The sequence below is a fragment of the Porites lutea genome, chromosome 5 (genome assembly GCF_958299795.1).
Source record: "Porites lutea chromosome 5, jaPorLute2.1, whole genome shotgun sequence".
Classification (NCBI taxonomy): domain Eukaryota; kingdom Metazoa; phylum Cnidaria; class Anthozoa; order Scleractinia; family Poritidae; genus Porites; species Porites lutea.
Window position 1 is genome coordinate 27,449,250 of NC_133205.1, and position 20,572 is coordinate 27,469,821.

Below are 20,572 nucleotides of genomic sequence, written 5' to 3' on the forward strand. Positions count from 1 at the left end.
TTTTTTACCAATCATGACAAATGGGAGTTAACAGTGACCGCGTCTCTATGGACCATTGGCTGGTTATTTTAATATAGTTGCATGAATACCTTCTGTTCTTAACAAAGAGCTACATGAACCTGTAAATTATTTATCAAAGAGTCGTTGATTGGCTTCGAATTGGTTTAGTATTGTTTGGGAGTAATTTTAAGATGACCTTCTACTAGGCCGGGTGGCCTGAAAAAAAGAGAAAGTTATATGAAGTTTTTTGAGGTAGTGGTTCATTAATTTAGAAAATTTTGACATAATCCATCACACACTGGACGTTTATACGAAATTTTAAACTGCCCTTAACTAAACCATTCAATTTCGATTTTTTAACATACGCCTTGTTATATTATAGAGTTCTTATTTATTTAAGGTAAATATTTTAATGTCGAAGTTTAAACCAAGCTTAATCGCTGTTTTAACTGTTTGTACTGGTTCACTATATATAAGCGTTACCCTGCTCATCAAAATCGCGCGAATACAAGATTGCCGCCTGAAAGATAACCAAGACAGGTCTTAGTATAGAGGAGGGCTAGGTTTTACCTAAAAGCGACTCACAACAAATTAAAAAAAATAGCGGCAAACATCTGCTTTTCTTGTCATGGGGGCGCTTTCATCTAAAACGACCCTTAAACTTGCTTGCGATCTCACGTTCTCTTTTTTCATGATTGGCATTTTTGTAAACGTTTGTTATTCAGGGAACACCTGAAGCTTGGAAAAAAATACGGCTTCGTATTTTTAATCCTTTTCTTGTCTCATCACCCGAAAGTGGGTTGTTTTTTTTCAACGATATTCAACATATTTTAATGGCATTTTAAAAATTGTTTTTATCCCTTAACAGACTTAAATTATTTGGCGCCGAAATTGGAATATTCCTATTCATGCTTATTTTAAATTTCATCATAATGACAGTGAGATTTGAAAATGAACCGCCATGCAATTTCATTTTTCGCAGCTCTATTAACGGTTTTAATGATCTCAAGACAAAGTAGAAACTATTTTAATAAATGAAATGATGCTCTTTTTAATTTCACAAATTACAATGCGCATTAGTAGGGAAGCAAAAATTGTTCTGATTCTCGACAGTTCGTGTTTATCGATCATGTTTGCCGAACTACCCCAATTTAGCTGTGAGCTACATCTGAAAACCAAATCAAATTGAGTGCATGGCTTTAAACAATATTCATACTGATTAATTAAAAATTATAGGAGCCATTCGGTTGTGAGGTGAGGTAAAGTGGAGAACTGAATTTTCCCGCACATTCCTGTTTATTCGGCACTTCCTCTGCGAGTGCTACAAGTATTTGTTTAAGGTTGCCGAAGACGCAAAAAGGCAGCTTGTTAGTTGTTATATACGAGGTGCGCAAAAGAGTGTTAAGATATCTTATAACCGGTCGTTTTATCATTAGTAAAATTGTTTTATTATTCAAAGAACATTAGCATTGATATTGATGTGGCCTTTATGTTTGATGGGTACAAATAACCTTCAAGGGTATTCCGTAGCCTGCACGCGTGTGGATGGCAGGTGCCTCGAGTCCTAGTTTTGGCATTAGTAATGAAATTTACCATTGTATTCATTCAAACAGGGCTTATATTAATTTTCAATTTGCTCCAGCGCTTTGCTATGAGGGTAAATTTTCACTGCAGCTGCATGCGCGGCTAAAAAACAATTAGCGCCGAGGCCCTAATCAGCTCGGGCAGCTAATAAGTTCAAAGGGAGCGAGTTGGAAAGATTAGTCCAGCACTGACATCAATCGCCACTGAACAAGCTTAGAAGATCCAGCAGAGGCCAAAACCTAAAGCAAGATAAATACAATGGATCAATCTCTTGGGATGGGAAAGCCTCACAGCCAGTATGTAGTCAGCGATGTATTAGGAATAGAGACCTTGAACAATTCCTCAAAGTGTAAGTTCAGTATGTTATATTTGTAGTTTTGTTGGAAATGCTTCTCTTCGGGAAAAAAAATTACTTGGCATGCATTGCAACGAAGCATGTCAAATTAAAGAGACTGACTTACTCTAACAGTGCTACTAAATTACCTGCCTCAATAGATCCTTCACTGGTTTACAGAAGTTATCAACCTCACTCGTCAGATCTTCCCCCTCCTCCTGAAAACGAAGGAGGAGACGGAGAAAGTCCTGCAACAGTGCGGAGAAAACAGCGCCGGAACCGTACTACATTTACAAAACAGCAGCTCCAGGAGCTGGAGAAAGTCTTTGAGAAAAAGCACTACCCTGATATCGCTCTCCGAGAAGACCTCGCTGCCAAAATCAACATTAGTGAGGCTCGAATCCAGGTAACTAATAATCATTAAACGCATCATCTCTAGCGTTTTAAAGCTGGGCAGTTTATGGAAAGTGCAGGAACGAGCAATGAAGGTAGTCTGCCGAAATCGTGATGTTGTAAAAAATAATTTAAAAATTGATCGGGTGTGGTCGTTAGCGATAGCCTTGTGTAATAGTGGGATCGTAATTGTATTAAAACACCAAGCAATATTATATTACTAGTGAAAATTGTGTGATCGTCGATATACCTTCAAGCTCAGTGAATTCGCCGTAATTGAATTTCCTTTTTTCCACCTTTAAAAGTGGGGGGATATTGCCAATAATGAAACAGTACGAATAGATGCTACTTTTCTGAGGTTTCTACGAAGTGAAGGTTTGATAAAAAGGAAAAAAACAACATGTCATTCACACTGCTACGATTAACGGAGAACAAAATTTTCATAACCTTTCTGCTGATTTCGCGTGTTTAGTTCAAAGAAATTTATCCGTAAATTATGAAAGAATATAAACGGAAGATCAACATTCTTAAAATCACAAATAACGCCGATACAAAACAGTCCTTATTTCAAATACCGGAAGTTTTTACTGTCAACATTTGTTAACCTAGAAGTAACATTTTTTTTCCTTAAAAGCTCTTTTTCACAGAATCGTTCCGTACGTATCAGGGCTTTTCCGTGATAAAAGTAAAAATTGTAAACACCTGATCGTCCGGGACGAAATGCCATGCGGCAGAGCGATTGTAACGGAAAAGATTGAACCTATCGCTTTACTTTCTAGGGACTGATGGCAGAGAATAACATTCACATCCGTAACATAACATACATGCTGTAAGATATTCAGGTACACAAATAACAAAAAATACACGTTCAAAAATTTAAAACATACATCTTTGAGCATTCTTCTCTACCCAAAGTGATTTTTTCTCGTCAAACCTAATATTTGCCATCTAAAAGCCTTGACACGAGGAGAAAGACTAATCTGGGGAACGCGTGCGTTCCATTAATTACAAACTGGGAAGCGATTTGGCGTTTTCAAATGAATGATGTTTGTATTTTTCCCTTTCAAGGTTTGGTTCCAAAACAGACGAGCAAAATGGCGAAAAAGACAAAATCCAAATCAGAGCTTAGCGAAGAAAATGAGATATCCAAGCGACAAGCTTGGCCCACACCTGCCTATCGCTCCTCGACCAGGCATTCCTTGTGCACCTCCTAACTATTTCCTCGGTCTACCTGGTGCTGTTCCTGTAAGCGCTCATCATCACACCTATCCAGGAATACTGACTTCACTTAACGCTACAAATTCTAGTTATATGTCCTCCTCACAGATACCAATGCACAACGGCGCGATCTGGCCATGTCAAAGTGCTGCCTTTTCAAGTCATGCTGAGCAACCCAAGATGGCGCTTGAGGCCCTTAGAATGAAAGCCAAGTCGCACGCGTCGTCCATGTCTGCGTTCGAGTTCGTGCCTTCTTATCATTAAACCGACTTTGAGGATGGCAAGTAGGTAGGAGGGAAAAGAGACGTGAAAAAAAAGAGAGAGAACCGTGCAGACTGTCAACGCTAAGGATCCTATTGTTTAAAGACCTCTTTATACATATTAGAATGCGTTACCGAAGTGGTAATAAAGATGATAGGATTTTGTTCCTGAGGTCAAGAAAGAGAACAGAAAGAAGAAAAATCCTCAGTCGTACTTTGGTCAGAGTGCTTTGTTCGTTTTAAGCTATTTGTGCGCTCTCTCCAGATAAAGCGAAGTCTAAAAGTACAGACACGAATATAGAAAAGCAGAGAATAAATTGCTGCAGTTGTCAGTAGTTCCATTAGGCTTTTATATTACATAAATGTTAGTGATATTAATTTGGAATATGTACTAAGAACATTTAAGTCTAGTCCTTTATGAAAGCTTGCGTTCTTTTTAACGTGAACGTTAATGTTTATTTATGCAATTAGCAAGTTTTCTTTTGAGGGACCGTAATGGTAGGATCGTTAATGAACGTGTGAATACTCAATAGCCTTTTTGGTTTTTGCCTTGCCTTCTGTGGCCTGAGGTGCAAACATATCTAAAGCGCATTCCCAAGTCGTAATTTCAATAATGGTACACATTACAAAGACTTTCAATCAACATTAACACGGTTGCACAAATCAATACGAAGAGTATTACTGATTTGTAGGTTAGTGTATTAACGAGAATCTATATAAACTGGGATATAAACTTGCAGGTTAACCGGATTTTAGTAGAGAAAAGGTATAAGCCATGTAGTAAAGCAAAATTTGGTCTGCATAGTCCAGGTTTGTTTTTATGAGTTAAATAATTTATTATCCTTCGTAAATTCATCTGTTGGACAAAAAGGAAAAACAGCATGAACTGGGGGCGTCTAACTCCGATTGTAGATAAAATAATACACAGTATGCATTGTTCAAAAAGGGCTTGAGTCCTTCACTCTATGTTGCCACTTTTTATTGCTTTAAAATAAAATAAGAAAGACACTTTACAAACTTTAGCGAAATACATCCATTAGATGAAATTTCACAATAAAAGAAAATTAAACATTTTACATTTTGCATTTTAGGGTCCACCGCACGAAAAGTTGATAATGGCAAAATTCACTAAACGATAGAAGATTCGAAAGTAATTAAACACATATTGACAAATAAACCGATGAGTGAAAGTGAAAACTGTTTCGCTTTCTCTTGATACAGTTTAACAATCGTTAATAGTAATAATTCAAACAACGTCGGGAAAGAAGTAGGGCTAACCAGAACTGAATATATTTCAAACGTCCGTGTTGTCACTCAATCTTTGATTAATTTCTGCCCAGCAGTTGACTGAGAACGTTTTATAGCTGAAACGTCAGTCTTAGTGTGCCTAATCTTCGAATTTTCATTTCCATTTTGGTGGAAGAAGAACAAAGTTTTGAAGGCATATTTAGCGCAGCTAGTGGTAACTCGTAACGTCTACCGCAGTTTTCTTTCCAGTTAAATTCAACAAAACATAGGTTACGTTATGTAGGAAAGAGAAAAATTTTCATCAAAATGCCACAGTATGCCAAGGGAGAATCTTTTTTATTTTGATTTACGATGATTATCTTTTGTTCTCCTCATCTCAGTTCAGTTATTTCGATTTTCATTTACGGGCCCCAGATTGAAGAACGTTCTCTTAAATCTTGTGCGCTTCAAATATACACGGAGTTTCCGTGTTCAATTCAACAGAGTCTAGGCTAGGTACGTTTAAAAAGGAAATAATTGCCGTGAAATGGAAACAGTTTGCTGAAAGCGAATCTTTGTATTTCGCTTCTTCATGATTATCTTTTGTTCTCTGCTAACGGAAGAAGACTGTAACAAGTTAAAAGCCTCTCTTGACTTGAATCTGAATTGTAGGCAGACCAAACTAAAGAAAGAAAATAAAAAAGAGGGAAAAGCACATTTTCTTCCAAATGCAGCCTTATTCTTTAATTGCTGCATATAAATTCAGTTTGGTCGTATCACTTTCATGATGTCAGAAAAAAAGGAAAACGAAAGTGAAACGGCCCCCAGTGTCAGGGTAGATGCCACAACGAACTAAAGCTAACATTTTTAGATATAAAGGCGACTTTAAAAATCTTGATAAATTGACAAAACAGCCACAAGTTATAACAGGATAGATTACCATCCACAGCTCGGTTCAATTTTTACCACGTTAATTTAGTTTCCCGCTTAATACGCTTTATGATTTTTTTTTCTAACGCGGTGCGATGTTGAGATCAATTTTAGTTCCAATTTTCGTTTGTCCTTTGTCAGAAAGCTTACCCATCTCTCGCCTTGTTAAAGCGTTCGGCTGTAAAATTACGAGGACTTTATATTTGAAACTTTTATGACTGCCCTTTCAATGAGCTATCTCATCATCTCAAAGACCTTTTTAAATTCCTGGTGTTTCCGAAACAAAGTTTTGTGATAAAGATGAAGATGAATTATACGAGCACGACACTGAGTTATTTTCTATTGTGGTTTGCTTCATCAGCGATCATCATTTGCATAATTGCTCAACCTATATTTTCGATGCAAGCAAAATACACTTATGTTTTAGACTTGCTTTATCCAGACCTAAAGCGATAAAGAAGACTAAAAAAAGAAGCGTGGAATCTCTGAATTTAAATCACTTGTAGCTTACATTTTACGCATTAGGAAAAAAAACTATAAAATGATGTTTATGTATTTGAAGCTCAGACGTGCCTTTCTTTTAGAAATGTGCAGGTGTCTTCCTTGATATAACTACTAATTCTAAAACCTTTCTCCAAACTGCTAACGACAATTTGTATTTTTTATTTATGCCTGTGATATTGTTTATAATTTTCACTGGTTTCAGCTTTCTTCTTAACATTTAATAACGGAAGGAAAATTTGCGCGGCTGATAGTCTATCTGTTGCAGACATTTTTGAATTAAAGAAAATGATTGCTGGTGTGTTTTGGAGAAAACTGGTAATTATTATTGTTTACGTCACGGGAAAAGAAGAAGGCACAAACTAAAAACAAAAGATCGCCAGAACCGGTCGGCGATTAAACATTGAATACTAGCTCTTCCTTTCTTTCTCCCTAGGTAACTCAGTGTCTGTAAACTGTCCAAACAAATGGGTACCTATAGCATGCGATACCGGATGTGTGGGGTGATGGCGGGGCGCTTGCAGTCTTAATTGACAGAGGAGACCATCTTGAACTTTATTTTACAGTAAAATGGTTTACAACGACTATGCGTGAGGCTTAAAAAATATCTCATACTTGTCCCTAAAAAGACCTGTATTTTCAAGATTAGACCATAACATAAATGTCTCTTATAGTTCGCCGTGCGATTCAGGTCGGTCAGTTGTATTATAAATTCACTTTTAATTACGACAGAAACGTTTAGTTTTTTTTAAACTTTAATTACGAGAAAATGAGACTAGCGTCTCGCTGGCTGCATGGTGGGTGGGAAAAAAGAAAGTCATCTAATTGCTTTTCTTGTTCCTGCCGCTTTGAGTGTGAGATTATGAATTTGCTTTTCTCCTCGACTACCTGCGTTAGCCACTTAAAGCTTTAAGGTCAAACATGAACATACAGGGATAACGACTTTCAATCAGTTTCACCTTGGCTTGTGATTAAGGCTGCGACTTCTTTCTGCACCGCTTTTAGGCTACCCTCTAAAACGAGCAGCCACAAAAAATATTCATCGCAGTAATAGTATAAATCAGGCGCTAATCACCCCGAAAATGAAGTTTGACTTGGTAAAGACATTACAAAGTCTTCACTGGAAGAACAAAAACCAAAATAAAAAACATCACAGTCTACAAATAATGCAAATTTAAATTCTTAATATTTTGTTGTTGTTTTTTTATTTTACGGGTGTTTCTTTAGCGACTTAAAAATGCAATTTTCAATTTCTTTTAATGATCCTCGAAGTTATAATACAAGATGCATGCTGTCACAATAACTAATCTAACCGTCACTGAAAAAAAGTCACCTAATAAATGTCAAACATCATCAGTTTGTTCGTATAAAATATCTGACTTTTAATACCTTTATATGGAAAACCCTTTTTACACGTTTGTAATTTATTTACTATCAATTTTATAACTTCCTGAACGAAATACCGATTTACGAAAACTGTTATAACCATGACAGGAAGAGGTAAGGAAACAAAAGAATCAACAGAGTAAACGTAGTGCCAGGGGCATTTTTAAAGAAAATTTCTTGCTTTAACTATGACTGTATTCTATCTTATGCGCGATTTTCGTTTAAAACAGAAAGATATTTGGCTTCTAGTTGTTGCAACGTTTCGTTTATTAACAGTTCCCTCCTATTTCTACTTTTTTTCACTTTCTCCTCTTTTTCCTTTCACTGACAACTGCGGTGAGTTAAGCCAACGTTGCCGTTCCGTAAGATACGGGCTTTTAATTCAAGAAGCAGTAGAATTCGCTAATTGAATTCTCATTTCAGAGGCATTAGAAGTTGTTTAGATTCAAAACGCCGACTAAGCAACGATCAGATCAAAAACAAAACAATTCAGATCTCAAAAAAGGAATGCTACAAGAAAACAGATCTAAAGAGAAGTTAAAGTATTTTATTTCTCTGAGGCTTTGGAGTGTGAAATTAAACGACAGAGTTTTCTTTGCCACGAACGCTAAAAAAGCTGTAGTTTCTTATAGTCGATTACGTCATTTACTTTAATACAATCTAACACATCTTGGAGCCCCTCCATGGACATTTCCTTCTAATGGTCTGTAATATTGATAGGAACTTGGTTATGTCATTTGAAATAATTCATTCACCGGCATATGAAAATAATTAGCAATTAGTCGGCATGTGTTAGCCATAATTACCTAAATGAAAAAGTTATGTGTTTTCAAACCTTGTTAATTTGTTTATACTATGAATTGTCGGGTTTTCTTTGTGAATCGTCCATTATCCAAAACACAGCCTTTTTAACACGACGCATTAACCATCTAAGCAGCCCTTTACATCAGCCATAAAGCAAATTACAAGATAAATAAATTTTAGAGCTTTAGCTGAAGTGAAATTTAACTTGTAATAGAGCTGAATGGCAATATGGGATCCCCACGACAGTATTAAAATGTCTAAAAAGGTGGCAGAATTATTCTTATCAACGCATTCAGTTCCTTCCTCGCATAAATTATCTTAGACTTTTACCAAAAGAAACTGATTCAAAATGTCAGTTTGTAATATTTCAAGTATGTAATACCTAATGGGGTCTCCTTCGGTTACATTTTGGTCTGCAAGTCAAAAATTGAAACTACATTAATTTATACCTCCACAGTTGACTGTGGCATGCAGTGAACTTCTCATTTGCATGTTATCTTAGTGAGCTACCTCTTTGATATTAGACAATATGAACTCTTCGGCTGTAATTTCAATTTTTAGAAAACTTTCCTTAATAAAGAAAACTGGAAAAAATTGTATCATTTGATTCTGTCCAATTCAGTTAATTCAAATTCTTGTCTTTATCGACAATTTATGAAATCGATAAGCATGATAAGTTGTGAGTTTCGAGGGTACTAAAGGGCTAGAGCTCAAAGAGTAAGATGCGGGAACATCTTGGAGTGACCAGGGGTCCGTTTCTCGAAGGTCCCGTTATAAATTATCGAGGCCGGAAAGCTGCCATATGTTTACATTTAAGATCGAGGTTTCAATTGATTTGGAGATATTGTGACTAGCACTCACGCTTTCCGACTGTCCTAACGGTTTCAGTGCGACCCCTCCTCTCGACAGTCCCGGTATTTACAGGGCTTGAAAGCTGTTTTTGTTTACATTCAAGATCGAGGTTTCAATGGTGTTGCAGATAACACGATAAAACTATAAGTTAACAAAGCAAAATGACTAGTTTGTCGGCCAGGACCCGCGCTGTTTTTCAGTCTTTAGATTTTGATTTGAATATTTGATTTCGGAGCCGAAAAGTTACCAGGATGCGGTTAAGAGAAACGGGCCCCAGAAGGACCCCATCTCCCAGGTCACCTTATACAGTGGAACCATGATGTAATCATTATGGTATTTTTGCGCTCCCCATATCTCTATAATGTGCGTTAAGGATACGTTATATCGAGGTTCATTTCCAAACTTTTTGCTCAAATGACGGAAGAATGCCATCTTTTAAACCCGGGATTTGTTATTATAGCAATTTGACTCATACTCCTCCAACAGAGATCCACAGTCGGGTTGTAATTGGTTTAAAATGTTGCACTGAGTTTTTAAGGCTTTCAATGGTGCAGTGCCGAGGGACTTCAAGAATTTCTTGATCTTGTAAACATTGAAAGTGTAAGGAAGTGGACAATTTTTATTGGAACGATTTGCATCACGTGCCTTAGATATTTGACACTCCCAGAAAATGTAAGGCCCAGCTGGACTCTTACCAAGGGGCTTTGTTAGGATTACAAAATAAGTATTGGTGCTTTGACCTCCAAGTGAGTTAGTTCAACAGTTAGGGTTAGTTAGTGGCCTCGGCTGGGGTTTGCGCTTCAAAAAGTCACTTGACAAGCATTTTCATCCATACTCCAACACTTTAAGGTGACTAGCTGTACGCTGCTGTGTATCTTGAATTAAGTATTTTTTTGCTCGTAGTCTTTAATTTCAAAATTGGCCACTCCCTTACTTCGTGTTTTGCGCTTTGGCTTAACATGGAGCTCTGCGCGGCTTGTAACGAATAGCCTCCCTATCTAAGTCCTTATCTTTTGCTTCGGTTGACACAAAATTTTCTATATTACTCTTACTGTAAATTATCGTTAGTTTCCTCCAGAGTCTGTCATATCGAAATGTCAACTTATGGTCAAAAAGCAATTTTGATTGACATTATCTCATAATTCTCTGTGGCTCTAAAAGCGGTTTTTTTAAGTTAGTCGTATCTAAATAATACAACTCCTACAATTCAGATATTTTTCTCCTTAAGATACATGGTATACTTTTCGTGTAGTAACCAATAAAAAAGGGGGATCACCGTTCTCGTTTAATCGCAAAAAGACTAGAAAGTGACACATCGTTTTCAAATGATCATTTTGCGCAAAGGGACTGGGGCGAGTTTAAGGACCAACACCTTATTTTAGCCCGGAAGAGTTATCAAAATCGCTATTTAAAACCATTTGTAAAACAGGAGGGCCTTTGTTATCTCTCTTTAGGCGACCGGTGAAAATCACCGCCACCTTTGAAGTCGCAATGTTGTGCGCAATAGGCGATGCGCAGGAATTACCTTAAATTTGGCAAGAAAAATAATTGATGCCGCGCGAGCGAGCCTGAAGTGAGCGAGCAAGGCGTCAGACCTAATCCGTACAGGGCCAAAAATTTTCGATTTCTGCCCACGATGCAGCAGGATTTTTAACCACAATCGCCATCTTGAAACATCACAATAACACCTCGACGTCCCAAGACCATCATGCTCAGCGAACCGTTCCTCGTGTCTGCAAAAACGTGATTTATGTCATCAAATCCGAATGATATTCAAATGGAGAATGGTATTCAGCAACCGGACTCTAGTCCCACCTGGACTAAACGTTAACTTCACTTTCGTTTGAGCCTCTCAAAGTTAGCGCGCCCATGTAACGTTACGTCTTTGTTTTGAATTGTATTTGAACGTTACAATGCGCGTTCATTTTCCAGTTGCTCTTAAACGCGGAATATTTGCGTTCCACGGTTTCTTGGAAATGTTTGTAACACTTCAGTGCGACTCGGAGGCGAGGCAACCTTTTTCTTTTCTAAAATATTTCGTAGATCAAAGCTGTGCAATAACCGTTTTTCTACAATTAATTTTAATCTAGACATGTTCCGTTTTTTTTTAAAAAATCCTTTTCCTTGAGACCGCTCACCAACGGTTTGACACGAAAGTCAAATGTCCGAACGGGCCGGCCTCATTTTGGGTCAAATTCCCCACTGAACGGAGCTAACCTCCAGTCAAATGCCCGGGGTTGCTCCGTTCATGTTACATTTGATACACGATATTCAATCATTTGTTTGAACTATTAAACACCGGCAGCAATCTTTTACCATTCAGTTGGTCAGTTTCAGAAGTGTCCATACATTTCCGATAGCTGTTTCACGACATGAGCTTATAAGAAAGCATAGTCAATGGAAGGAACAATTCACTCAGAAATAAAAAGAAAAGATGTACTGAGGTCGCTGTGAGTAACATTTAGTCTACCCTGATCCTTATGAGCCTAATTACTTTGCCTTTTTACTTTCTGGGAAGCCTTCCCGTGTCTGAGGAACCAGGGAAAACGAGCACAAATTAAAGGTGTTTGCGGTTTTCAACAAGCTTTACCAGCCGACAAATCGATCTTATAAGGATCGAAATATTACATTTTATAAAATAACTGAGATAGTACGCGTGATCTGATTGGTTAAAAACCTATGGTTTATTATACCGGTAAACCCATAGAAAAAGGCATCCGGACCACGAGCCATAAACAAAACCGGCTATTGATCTGCAAGCAACGATTTTAGAAAGGCTAAAAAACAGAACAAGTTACTTACCCAGCCCTTCTTAATATTAAAGCGTTGGTTTCCACATTTTATTACTGAGCGTCACAATTCGCTACTGCCATAGCTTTAGAAGTTATAAAGTACAAAGCTGGAAAACATTTTACATTTCACGACGATGCCAAATCGCAGAGAAAGACAACAACTGCGTGAATTTCTGGTGTAGAAAGTCTCTAGGAAAACTTAACCATTTGCCAACCAGCAACAAAACGGATAGTTTTAGCATTCTTGATTTATATTATGTCAGAATTAAATTCCTTAATGAAAGAAATTGTTCCAAAAAGAGATCTCTGATCAAGATATGGTACAAAATCGGCCGCTGTAGGTTGTAAACAAGCTGCCAACGATGATGAAAGGTGTCAGAGTTTCGGGCTGGTTTTTTCCAACATTTGCTCAAATTATTCGGTGATATCGATGCCATAACCTACGTCAAACCAGCTGACTTCACGAATCGACAAATATTAACGCCAATATGTGGCTACGGCAAAGAAACCTTTCTCCACCACTGACATATTTCCATCGGTCGCTCTAGGTACATAAGTTACATGCGACAACTTCGCAAATGCAGCCACGTCGTTACCGCAGCATTTCCGATAATAAAGTCCACAAAACAGATCTTAAACCACTGCGGCTTGTAAAAAGTGAATGAAGTCCTCCATTACAATAGCTGCCAGTTCCGTCTGTAAGCACGAAATTCTTACGGATCGACTCATATCAACAAGATACATCTGCGTGCAGTCTGATGTTCAATTGATTTCTACTTCTGTTGTAAACAAACCATGAACGTATTCTTTCATTGTACGTTCGCATGAATATGCGTTGACTTTTCCTGTAAAACAACTTTCATAAGTTATCATGTAATGAGTGCAAAAACTCGTGTTTTGAAGTGCTGCTGTTTGACTGAACTGAGTTTTGAGAAAGTTCAACGCTATTAAATCGTGAGTCATGATTGGCTTATGATGACTTTAGGGAGAAGACGTGACTTGATCACGGTACTAGAACCATATTTTTTAATCTAAAAGACTCCATTCTACTAAAAGTTATTTTATAAAAGCAATATACCACACTTTCTATGGGTTTACCGGCGTGATAACCCACTTGGGATGTTGGGATAACACTCGAAAAGCTTGTAAATCACTCGCCTTTCGGCTCGTGATTTACAAGCTTTTCTCGTGTTCTCCCAACATCCCGCGTGGGTTATCACGCCGGTAAACCCATTAGTCAGGTGGCTAAAGGCTCAGATCTATACAGAGCGGACAAAAGCACCAAACTTTGCACGGTTGTAGCTTAGGGCATGTTATGTATCGGTCAAATCGAAGCTTCAACATCCCCCCCCCCCCGGGCATACCCCGGGCATTTGACACCTTTGCCGTCCCGGGGAGGAGGGAATTTGATTATCAGAGTCTTCTATGGGGTGGGGAATTTGATCCCCATGCTTTAGGGGTGGGGAATTTGAACTGCACCCTCGATTTCATGTAAAATCTTTGGCGTGGCGAGCTATCATGGGGGACGCGGTGTTAGAGGATTTTCGTGGAAAAGATTGTGCTTTTGTGGCCAATTGGTTGCGAGGAAAGGGCTTAAACAAGCTTTGTGCCGTATTTGAACAGGGCTGTCAATAAGGGCCGGTAGCCGGCCAAAACCGCTGTCTAGTTAGCCATCCTTAGCCGGCTACTTTCATTTCCTTCTACCATAATTGCTAACAAAAAAAACACCATCGAATGAAATTGTAAAGCATCTGTTTACCAGTTTTGAATGACATTTAATGCATATTTAAACCATGTGATGTCGTGGAATGCCTGGGACATTTCGATGGCATTGTTCCCAGTCTTGCGTGTATTCTGATGAATCAGCATGGCGTCCGCGGTGGAAAATACCTCTTGAAAACCACAGGAAACACCATTTCCTAGACTCTAAATTTCAAAATGTCCCTAGATGCCTTGGCCCTCACGAAACTCGACCTTTGGTGCGAGTTCCAAAGCCATCTACTATTCATCATCAGCCTGCTGCTTAAAAACTTTTTGACAGCCCTGTTTGAAGTATTTAAATTTTAAAATTTTTAATATTGGATTCAGGCTTTGAATTTATGAATGTATTTCATTGTTGTGTTTACAACGAAATACAATACCTATATCGGCGATTCAATACAACAACATAAAATAAAATAAAAAGCTCAAGTCAACTACTTTGACCTACTGTAAGTATGTTAATTAATAAGGTGGACGATGATGCATGTCAGCGAAATGGTCACAATGTAGTAATCTCAATAGGTGGGATCTTTTTTTATAGAACGCTTTGTATGTTGCATGACGAAGAAAAGCTGAGCATTCAGTGACCTTGTAGCAGCGATTTCCGCCGCTTTGCACGAGACTTTTGTTCGTAGTAAATACGCTAACAGTGTTTCTCAGGTTTTCGTTATATTTATAACTATTTTGTTCAACAACTGAAGGTGTTTCCGCCGTCCTTCTGTCATTTTTGTGCTTGTGAAATGTCCCCGGCGTGGGGGCATTTGATCACCTGAATGGACCCTAGTGTGGGGCATTTGAACGGCATTTCGTCCCTGGTAGAGGGGAATTTGAACAATAATTTTCAAAAAAGTCAAATGCCCGGGGGGTTGCCCGGGGGGGGGGGGGGCATGTTGAAGCTTCGATTTGACAGATACATTAGTCAATATTAGAATCGGTGCCCACAGCAACCTCTTCAGGATTTGCAGCAACTGCTCGCTAAAGTTCTTCAACAACCTTTCATGATGGGTTCCCTGTGCTGAAAATTGCAATCACTTGTTTTTTGCCATTTTTTGATGAAAATCACATAAAGAGGCAAGTAGATGGAAAAAGAAACTGTATTAATACGATTGTTATTGAAACCAATGACTAAAACAAGTTAACTTAATGATATAGCAATAATGATATACCATAGTGGGTATCCTGTGCTATAAATATCAATTCCTTGATTTTTGCCATTATTTTGATGAAAATCACATGAAAGACAAGAAAATAAAATAAGAAATTGTATTATTATTGAAACCAATGACAAAAACAAGTCAACTAAAGGGAAAATCCAAGGAAGATGTTTTCAGACGCGTACTCAGTCTCAAATAGCCTTTCAAGACGGCGGCTTGAAGGTGTCTTTTTATGGACTGTAAGTATCTACTAGAATAAATTGCCGTTTTTTAGGGGAAATTGTGCACAATTTGAATCACGACAGGTTTAAGTGAAGTTTTAAGATCTTCTTGGTGATAAATTTGTTATCGAAAGCCACATTTTCGCTTCATATTTTGTGCCGATTATGAATGAATATACTGAGTTTATTAACTTCCTGGTTAGTTAAAGGTTTCTGAAGCTGAGATGTTTTCTACACACCAGGATGGATATTAACTGGGATCGTTGTTATATTTGCCAAGAATCAACAAAAGAAGATTTGAGAAGCCCACTGGTTTAACGGTACGAGCAATTTATAAGAACGCTCCTTGAAAATGTACTAAAAAGGCTGACGTGCGAATAGGCATACATGTCAGAGGAACGCACGAAGAAAAGTGGAGCAGCTTGGAAGGCCGAGGCAGAGGAGAAATTAAATAAATCAAGAGCGTTTGTTGGACTCACTGAGTACATAGCAAATGCAGTGGACAATGATACACATTTCTTTATACTTGCCGAACTTCATATTAAGCTGTATTCGTTACAAACAAAGGCACACACTTTGCAGTCCTACTATGGTGTCAGTCTTACAAGCTCGTTTGGTGCCACAATCTCCAACTTGCTGTTTCTGATCTACTTCAACATGCTTTTTTCTCTTTTCTAGTTTGCTTTTTCTAACTTGGACGTAAGGTGACAGGATTGATACCACTTTGCACTTCAGTAACGTGTTTACTACTGTAGTGATTTCAATATGAAACTTAATTGCAACAAGACGGCACAGTCCTCTTTCTTGAATTCTAGTAAATTGTCAAGAAACGTTCCATAAATAATTGTTCCGTTAAATTAATGGGTTTCTCAGATCCTCTCTTTTCGATTCTCACCCTAGGTAAATATGACAACGATCCCAACTGATTTCCATCTTGGTGTGTAGAAACGAGTTTAAACTCAATCATGATAAGACTGAAATCATGCTTTCACTGTATCTTGTCGATGTATCGTACTCGTCCACCCTTTAGCGACGTCATTATGGGCAATGCAAGGCTAAGAACCACCACCAACAAAGCCTTTGAGTAGTATTTGATGACAACTTGCTGTTTGACGCACACGTCTCAGCATTCTTTTGCAGATTATCGTTTCACCAACTCAGGAACTTATCAAAGATAAGAAAGTGTCTCACACAGGAGTCTAGCGAAATTGCAGTGCATGCTTTTATTACATCTAAAACAGACTATTAATTGCAGTTCCTTGCTCTATGGTTGTAGGAAAATGCACTTGAAGGAACTTTTAATAATACGTTCAGAACACTAGCTGCCCCCAGGATCGTTACTCGGACTCGTAAACTTTGCGAACACATCATTTATTTGACCTTCACTGGCTTCCTGTTAGTTATCATGTTGTTTTTAAACTTATTTTGTCAGTTTTCAAATCACTTAATAACCTTCCACCTAGGCCTAGCTATCTAGCGGACAGTTATCGAAGGGCTCCCAGGAACTTGTTGTCCTCATCTCAGCAGCTCTGAGAACAACTTCGAAAACTCACGGGGAAAAGACTTTTTCAGTGTGCCCCCCTAAACTGTGGAACTCACTACCATTAGCTAGATTTGCGCAAGTCACCATCTTTAACAAGTTGAAAGAAAGGGCTGAGAACATATCTTTTTACGCAATTTTTAGAGAGTAAGTCAATACTTTTGTAAAACGTCTTTAATAGCTGCAGATCATATACCTATACTTATAGAATGTATATTTAGTTTTTTGCATGACTTATTATTATTATATATAAACTTTAAAGCCAAAATAATTTTAAAACAGATGACTTCTTGTTTCCTTCTCTTGTTCTTTGTGAATTGCAAATAGATTTCAATATATGTTATTTCATGCTCCAGATATAATTTTTTTCCTCTTTAACATTGTAAAGCACCATGTGCTCAGGATATGAGCGCTATAGAAAGAAGCTATTTTTACTATTATTAATTTTAACCAGTACGAAAATAAACTCAGTATAGTCATTCATAATCGGCACAAAATCTTAAGAGAAAATGTGGCTTTCGATAACAAATGTATCACCAAGAAGATCTTAAAATTCACTTAAACCTGTCGTGATTCAAATTGTACACAATTTCCCCTAAAAAACGGCAATTTATTCTAGTAGATACTTACAGTCCATGAAAGACACAGCCGCCACCTTGAAAGGCTATTTGGGACTGAGTACGCGTCTGAAAACATCTTCCTTGGATTTTCCATTTATTTGGCATGTTTTTTTCATTGGTTTCAATAATAATACAATTCCTTGTTTATTTTCATGTCCTTCATGTTATTTTCATCAAAATAATAGCAAAAATTAAGGGATTGATATTTTTTTAGCACAGGGCGCCCACCATGGTACATCATAATTGCTATATCATTAAGTTGACTTGTTTTAGTCATTGGTTTCAATAATAATAGTATTAATACAGTTTCTTTTTCCCTCTACTTCCCTTTTTATGTGATTTTTATCAAAAAATGGCCAAAAAAAAGGGATTGCAATTTTCAGCACAGGGCACCCATTATGGAAGGTTGTTGAAGAACTTCAGCGAGCAGTTGCTGCAAATCCTGAAGAGGAAGCTATGGGCACCGATCCTAATATTGACTAACATGCCCTAAGCTACAACCATTTAAAGTTTGGTACTTTTGTCCGCTCTGTATAGATCTCGCCAAAATTTTGCATTAAGCCACCGGACTACATAGAAAGTGTGGTATATTGCTTAAATTTCTCTATTTGGTGTGTATTTTCATGCTTATAAGCTCAAGCTTAAGCTTAAGTTTACCAAGGCTGATGTTTTTCGGAGTCGTTAGCCTTTCTTTCTTCCAACTGGGAACTGAAAAAAGACTCGAAAAGCTTTTCTAGCGAATTAGTCTGGACATAGTTGCTAAAGTGACATGTTTCTGTAGCCCTTCAGGCGTATTTCTTTTACCTTTTTTTTGTGAACTTTTTTTACTTTTTTCAGTAGTATACGCATATGGTTATGTCGCCTTTCAGTTTGTTCTCCATATAAGGTTCAGTAAAAACTAGCAAAAAAATAGTTTAGCTTATTAGTGGTACACTACTTTGCGTTTCTCACCTTCAGTATTGTTTCTCCGGTCCAAATGAAAAGCAGAGATTGGTAACGTAGCTTAACGTAGCTTATTTTGCTGGACCGTGAAAATGTTCACTATACTTCCACGCCTCTCGGTTCATTGAGATTTTAAAAATTCAAAAAGCTTGAATAAAGAGATAAACGTGCACCCGAAGGAACGTTCACTTGATCTACTTTGAGTGAGTGAAGTACTGTATTGCATGCACAAAGTGGCGCGAAAACCATACGCGGTTACACATCCGGGTAGGTAGGGAGATCATTCGGTCAAAAAAACGGGTTTCTCTCGGGCCCAAACAAAACTGGAAATCAAATTTCATTTTAAACCGTGCTACTGTTCGTCTTAAAAAAGGTTTATTAGATCTAAGAAACAGTGATTTTGTTTCGTTAGCTGATAGTATTATGGTCTCTCAGATCTTGAATGTAAACAGGCAAATGCACCTGTGCACGGAAACGAGTTCCAAGCAGGGCCGTAGCCAGGAAGAAACTACAACCGAGGGGAACACACGGTCCGTTGTACGAAATCAGCCGTATGAAATCTTCTAATATTATCAGTCTGATAAAAAAAAAATAAAAATCGACAGTATTTGGTAAAATTTTACCGAGGCGAGTGCCTCGGTTCGCCTCATACTGGCTACGGCGGTGCCAAGTATCTCTTTCACCAAAAGCCCCCAGTCGATTTTCGTGTCTAATAGTTCTCTCATTAAAAACAACCTCTACTTCACACCAATAAGTCTGTTTTGATAGTCTTCCGGAGGCCCAAGGACGGCTAGTCGAGACGACTGGACAAGGAAAAACTGTCCCGTCCCGACTCCCGTCTCCACGACTAGTACTCTCTACCTCAGTTCCCCTGGGTCTCCAAATGAATGTGTTGAGCCTAGCCCACTCCATTCCGTGATAGTTTTGGCAGCGTATGATTACTAGATAATGTAAAGAAATTTGAAGCATAGAATGGAAGATAAAACTGTCTAGATAGGGAAGCGAATTTGAAGAGCTGCGAAAAACTCAAGAATAGAAATTGTTTTTTTAGTTAATTCCATATGAGTGGTCAGGAGACTTGCAATTACAACGTTAAGCACAAGTATGTTACTCCAGGAATAAAGACCCCTGGCTTCCCCCCTCGCCCCCTTCCTTCCCAGTTTTCTTTGGTAGACCATGTTCAGCTCCATCTCTCCGCTTTGGGATAAAATGCCGCCCCCCCCTCCCCCCTCCCCCCCCAAATAAAACACTTTCTTCCTCAGCCGTAATGAAAGATTTAATATTATAATTACCTCTACTTGAACAATGGACGAGTAGGATCCATGCTACATATCTTGGTAATAACTTCCCCTGTTCTATGTTTCAAATTAAAAGTTTTTCATAACTAAACTGTACAGTGGAATGACGAGCTTGTCCATTTACAACTCAGCTTACTGTAAGCGCATTTGCATTTGCTGACTTTAACCGTGGCTACCGACCGTGGAGGACTTTGAAATTCAACCTTTATGTGCCATTCTACATACCTTTCCTACAGCCTGCGAGCAAGAAGGGCTCGCTTGTTTGTTTAGGGTATCGCGCTGGCGAGAAAAAATGGGGCAAGGACACTTTCCCTTACCACATTCTTCTGGCTCGCGCTGGCGGGTCTCATGCTACCCTAAACAAGCCAGCCTGCTTACAGGCTACTAAACTTGCCTCCCTCTAGTTTTCTGAGTTAAGAAGTCGCGAGAAGTCTTTCCCATACATTCGCATATTTACACTAATGAGAAACCTTTACCATTTCTGAAAACAATCGAATCCACTTTTCTACATCTGAATCCACTTTTTTACATCTGATATCTTTACATTGTGAAATCCTGTTTACTTCCGAATTACCCTACTGCAGCTAAGTTATTGGTTTGTTCCACGTTCACGTTCAACAGTTCAAGAGCGTCCAAGACTTCTTCTTCCGTGGTACGACACAAGAATCGGCGCATAATCTAATGGGAAAAAAGGGTATCGTAGTAATAACTTACACCTGAAACTTGGAGCCCTAATAAACTGGAACCAGGAATAA

At 38.2% G+C, this 20,572-nt stretch overlaps 2 protein-coding genes across 3 annotated transcripts in view; one reads left to right on the forward strand and one right to left on the reverse strand.

The window, feature by feature from the left end:
- Positions 1-1,371: 1,371 nt before the first annotated feature.
- Positions 1,372-4,976, forward strand: LOC140938499 (retinal homeobox protein Rx3-like). Its single transcript, XM_073387979.1, has 3 exons — positions 1,372-1,933; positions 2,080-2,324; positions 3,380-4,976. The coding sequence occupies exons 1-3, from the start codon at positions 1,843-1,845 to the stop codon at positions 3,791-3,793; spliced, it is 750 nt and encodes a 249-aa protein (XP_073244080.1). The 5' UTR covers positions 1,372-1,842; the 3' UTR covers positions 3,794-4,976.
- Positions 4,977-19,793: 14,817 nt separating this feature from the next.
- LOC140936344 (serine/threonine-protein kinase PINK1, mitochondrial-like) overlaps positions 19,794-20,572 on the reverse strand; it is a 15,241-nt gene continuing 14,462 nt past the window's right edge. For both annotated transcript variants that reach the window (XM_073385807.1, XM_073385806.1), the window contains one exon: positions 19,794-20,495. In XM_073385807.1, the coding sequence (XP_073241908.1) occupies positions 20,388-20,495 (108 nt within the window). In that variant the 3' untranslated portion in view covers positions 19,794-20,387. The remainder of the gene's footprint in view (positions 20,496-20,572) is intronic.

Bases quoted from the DNA above. Each gene is read 5' to 3' on its own strand.
- LOC140938499 (XM_073387979.1), top strand. From the start codon at position 1,843: ATGGATCAATCTCTTGGGATGGGAAAGCCTCACAGCCAGTATGTAGTC. The intron at 1,934-2,079 runs GTAAGTTCAGTA...CTGCCTCAATAG, and splicing joins CTTGAACAATTCCTCAAAGT to ATCCTTCACTGGTTTACAGA. The intron at 2,325-3,379 runs GTAACTAATAAT...TTCCCTTTCAAG, and splicing joins TTAGTGAGGCTCGAATCCAG to GTTTGGTTCCAAAACAGACG.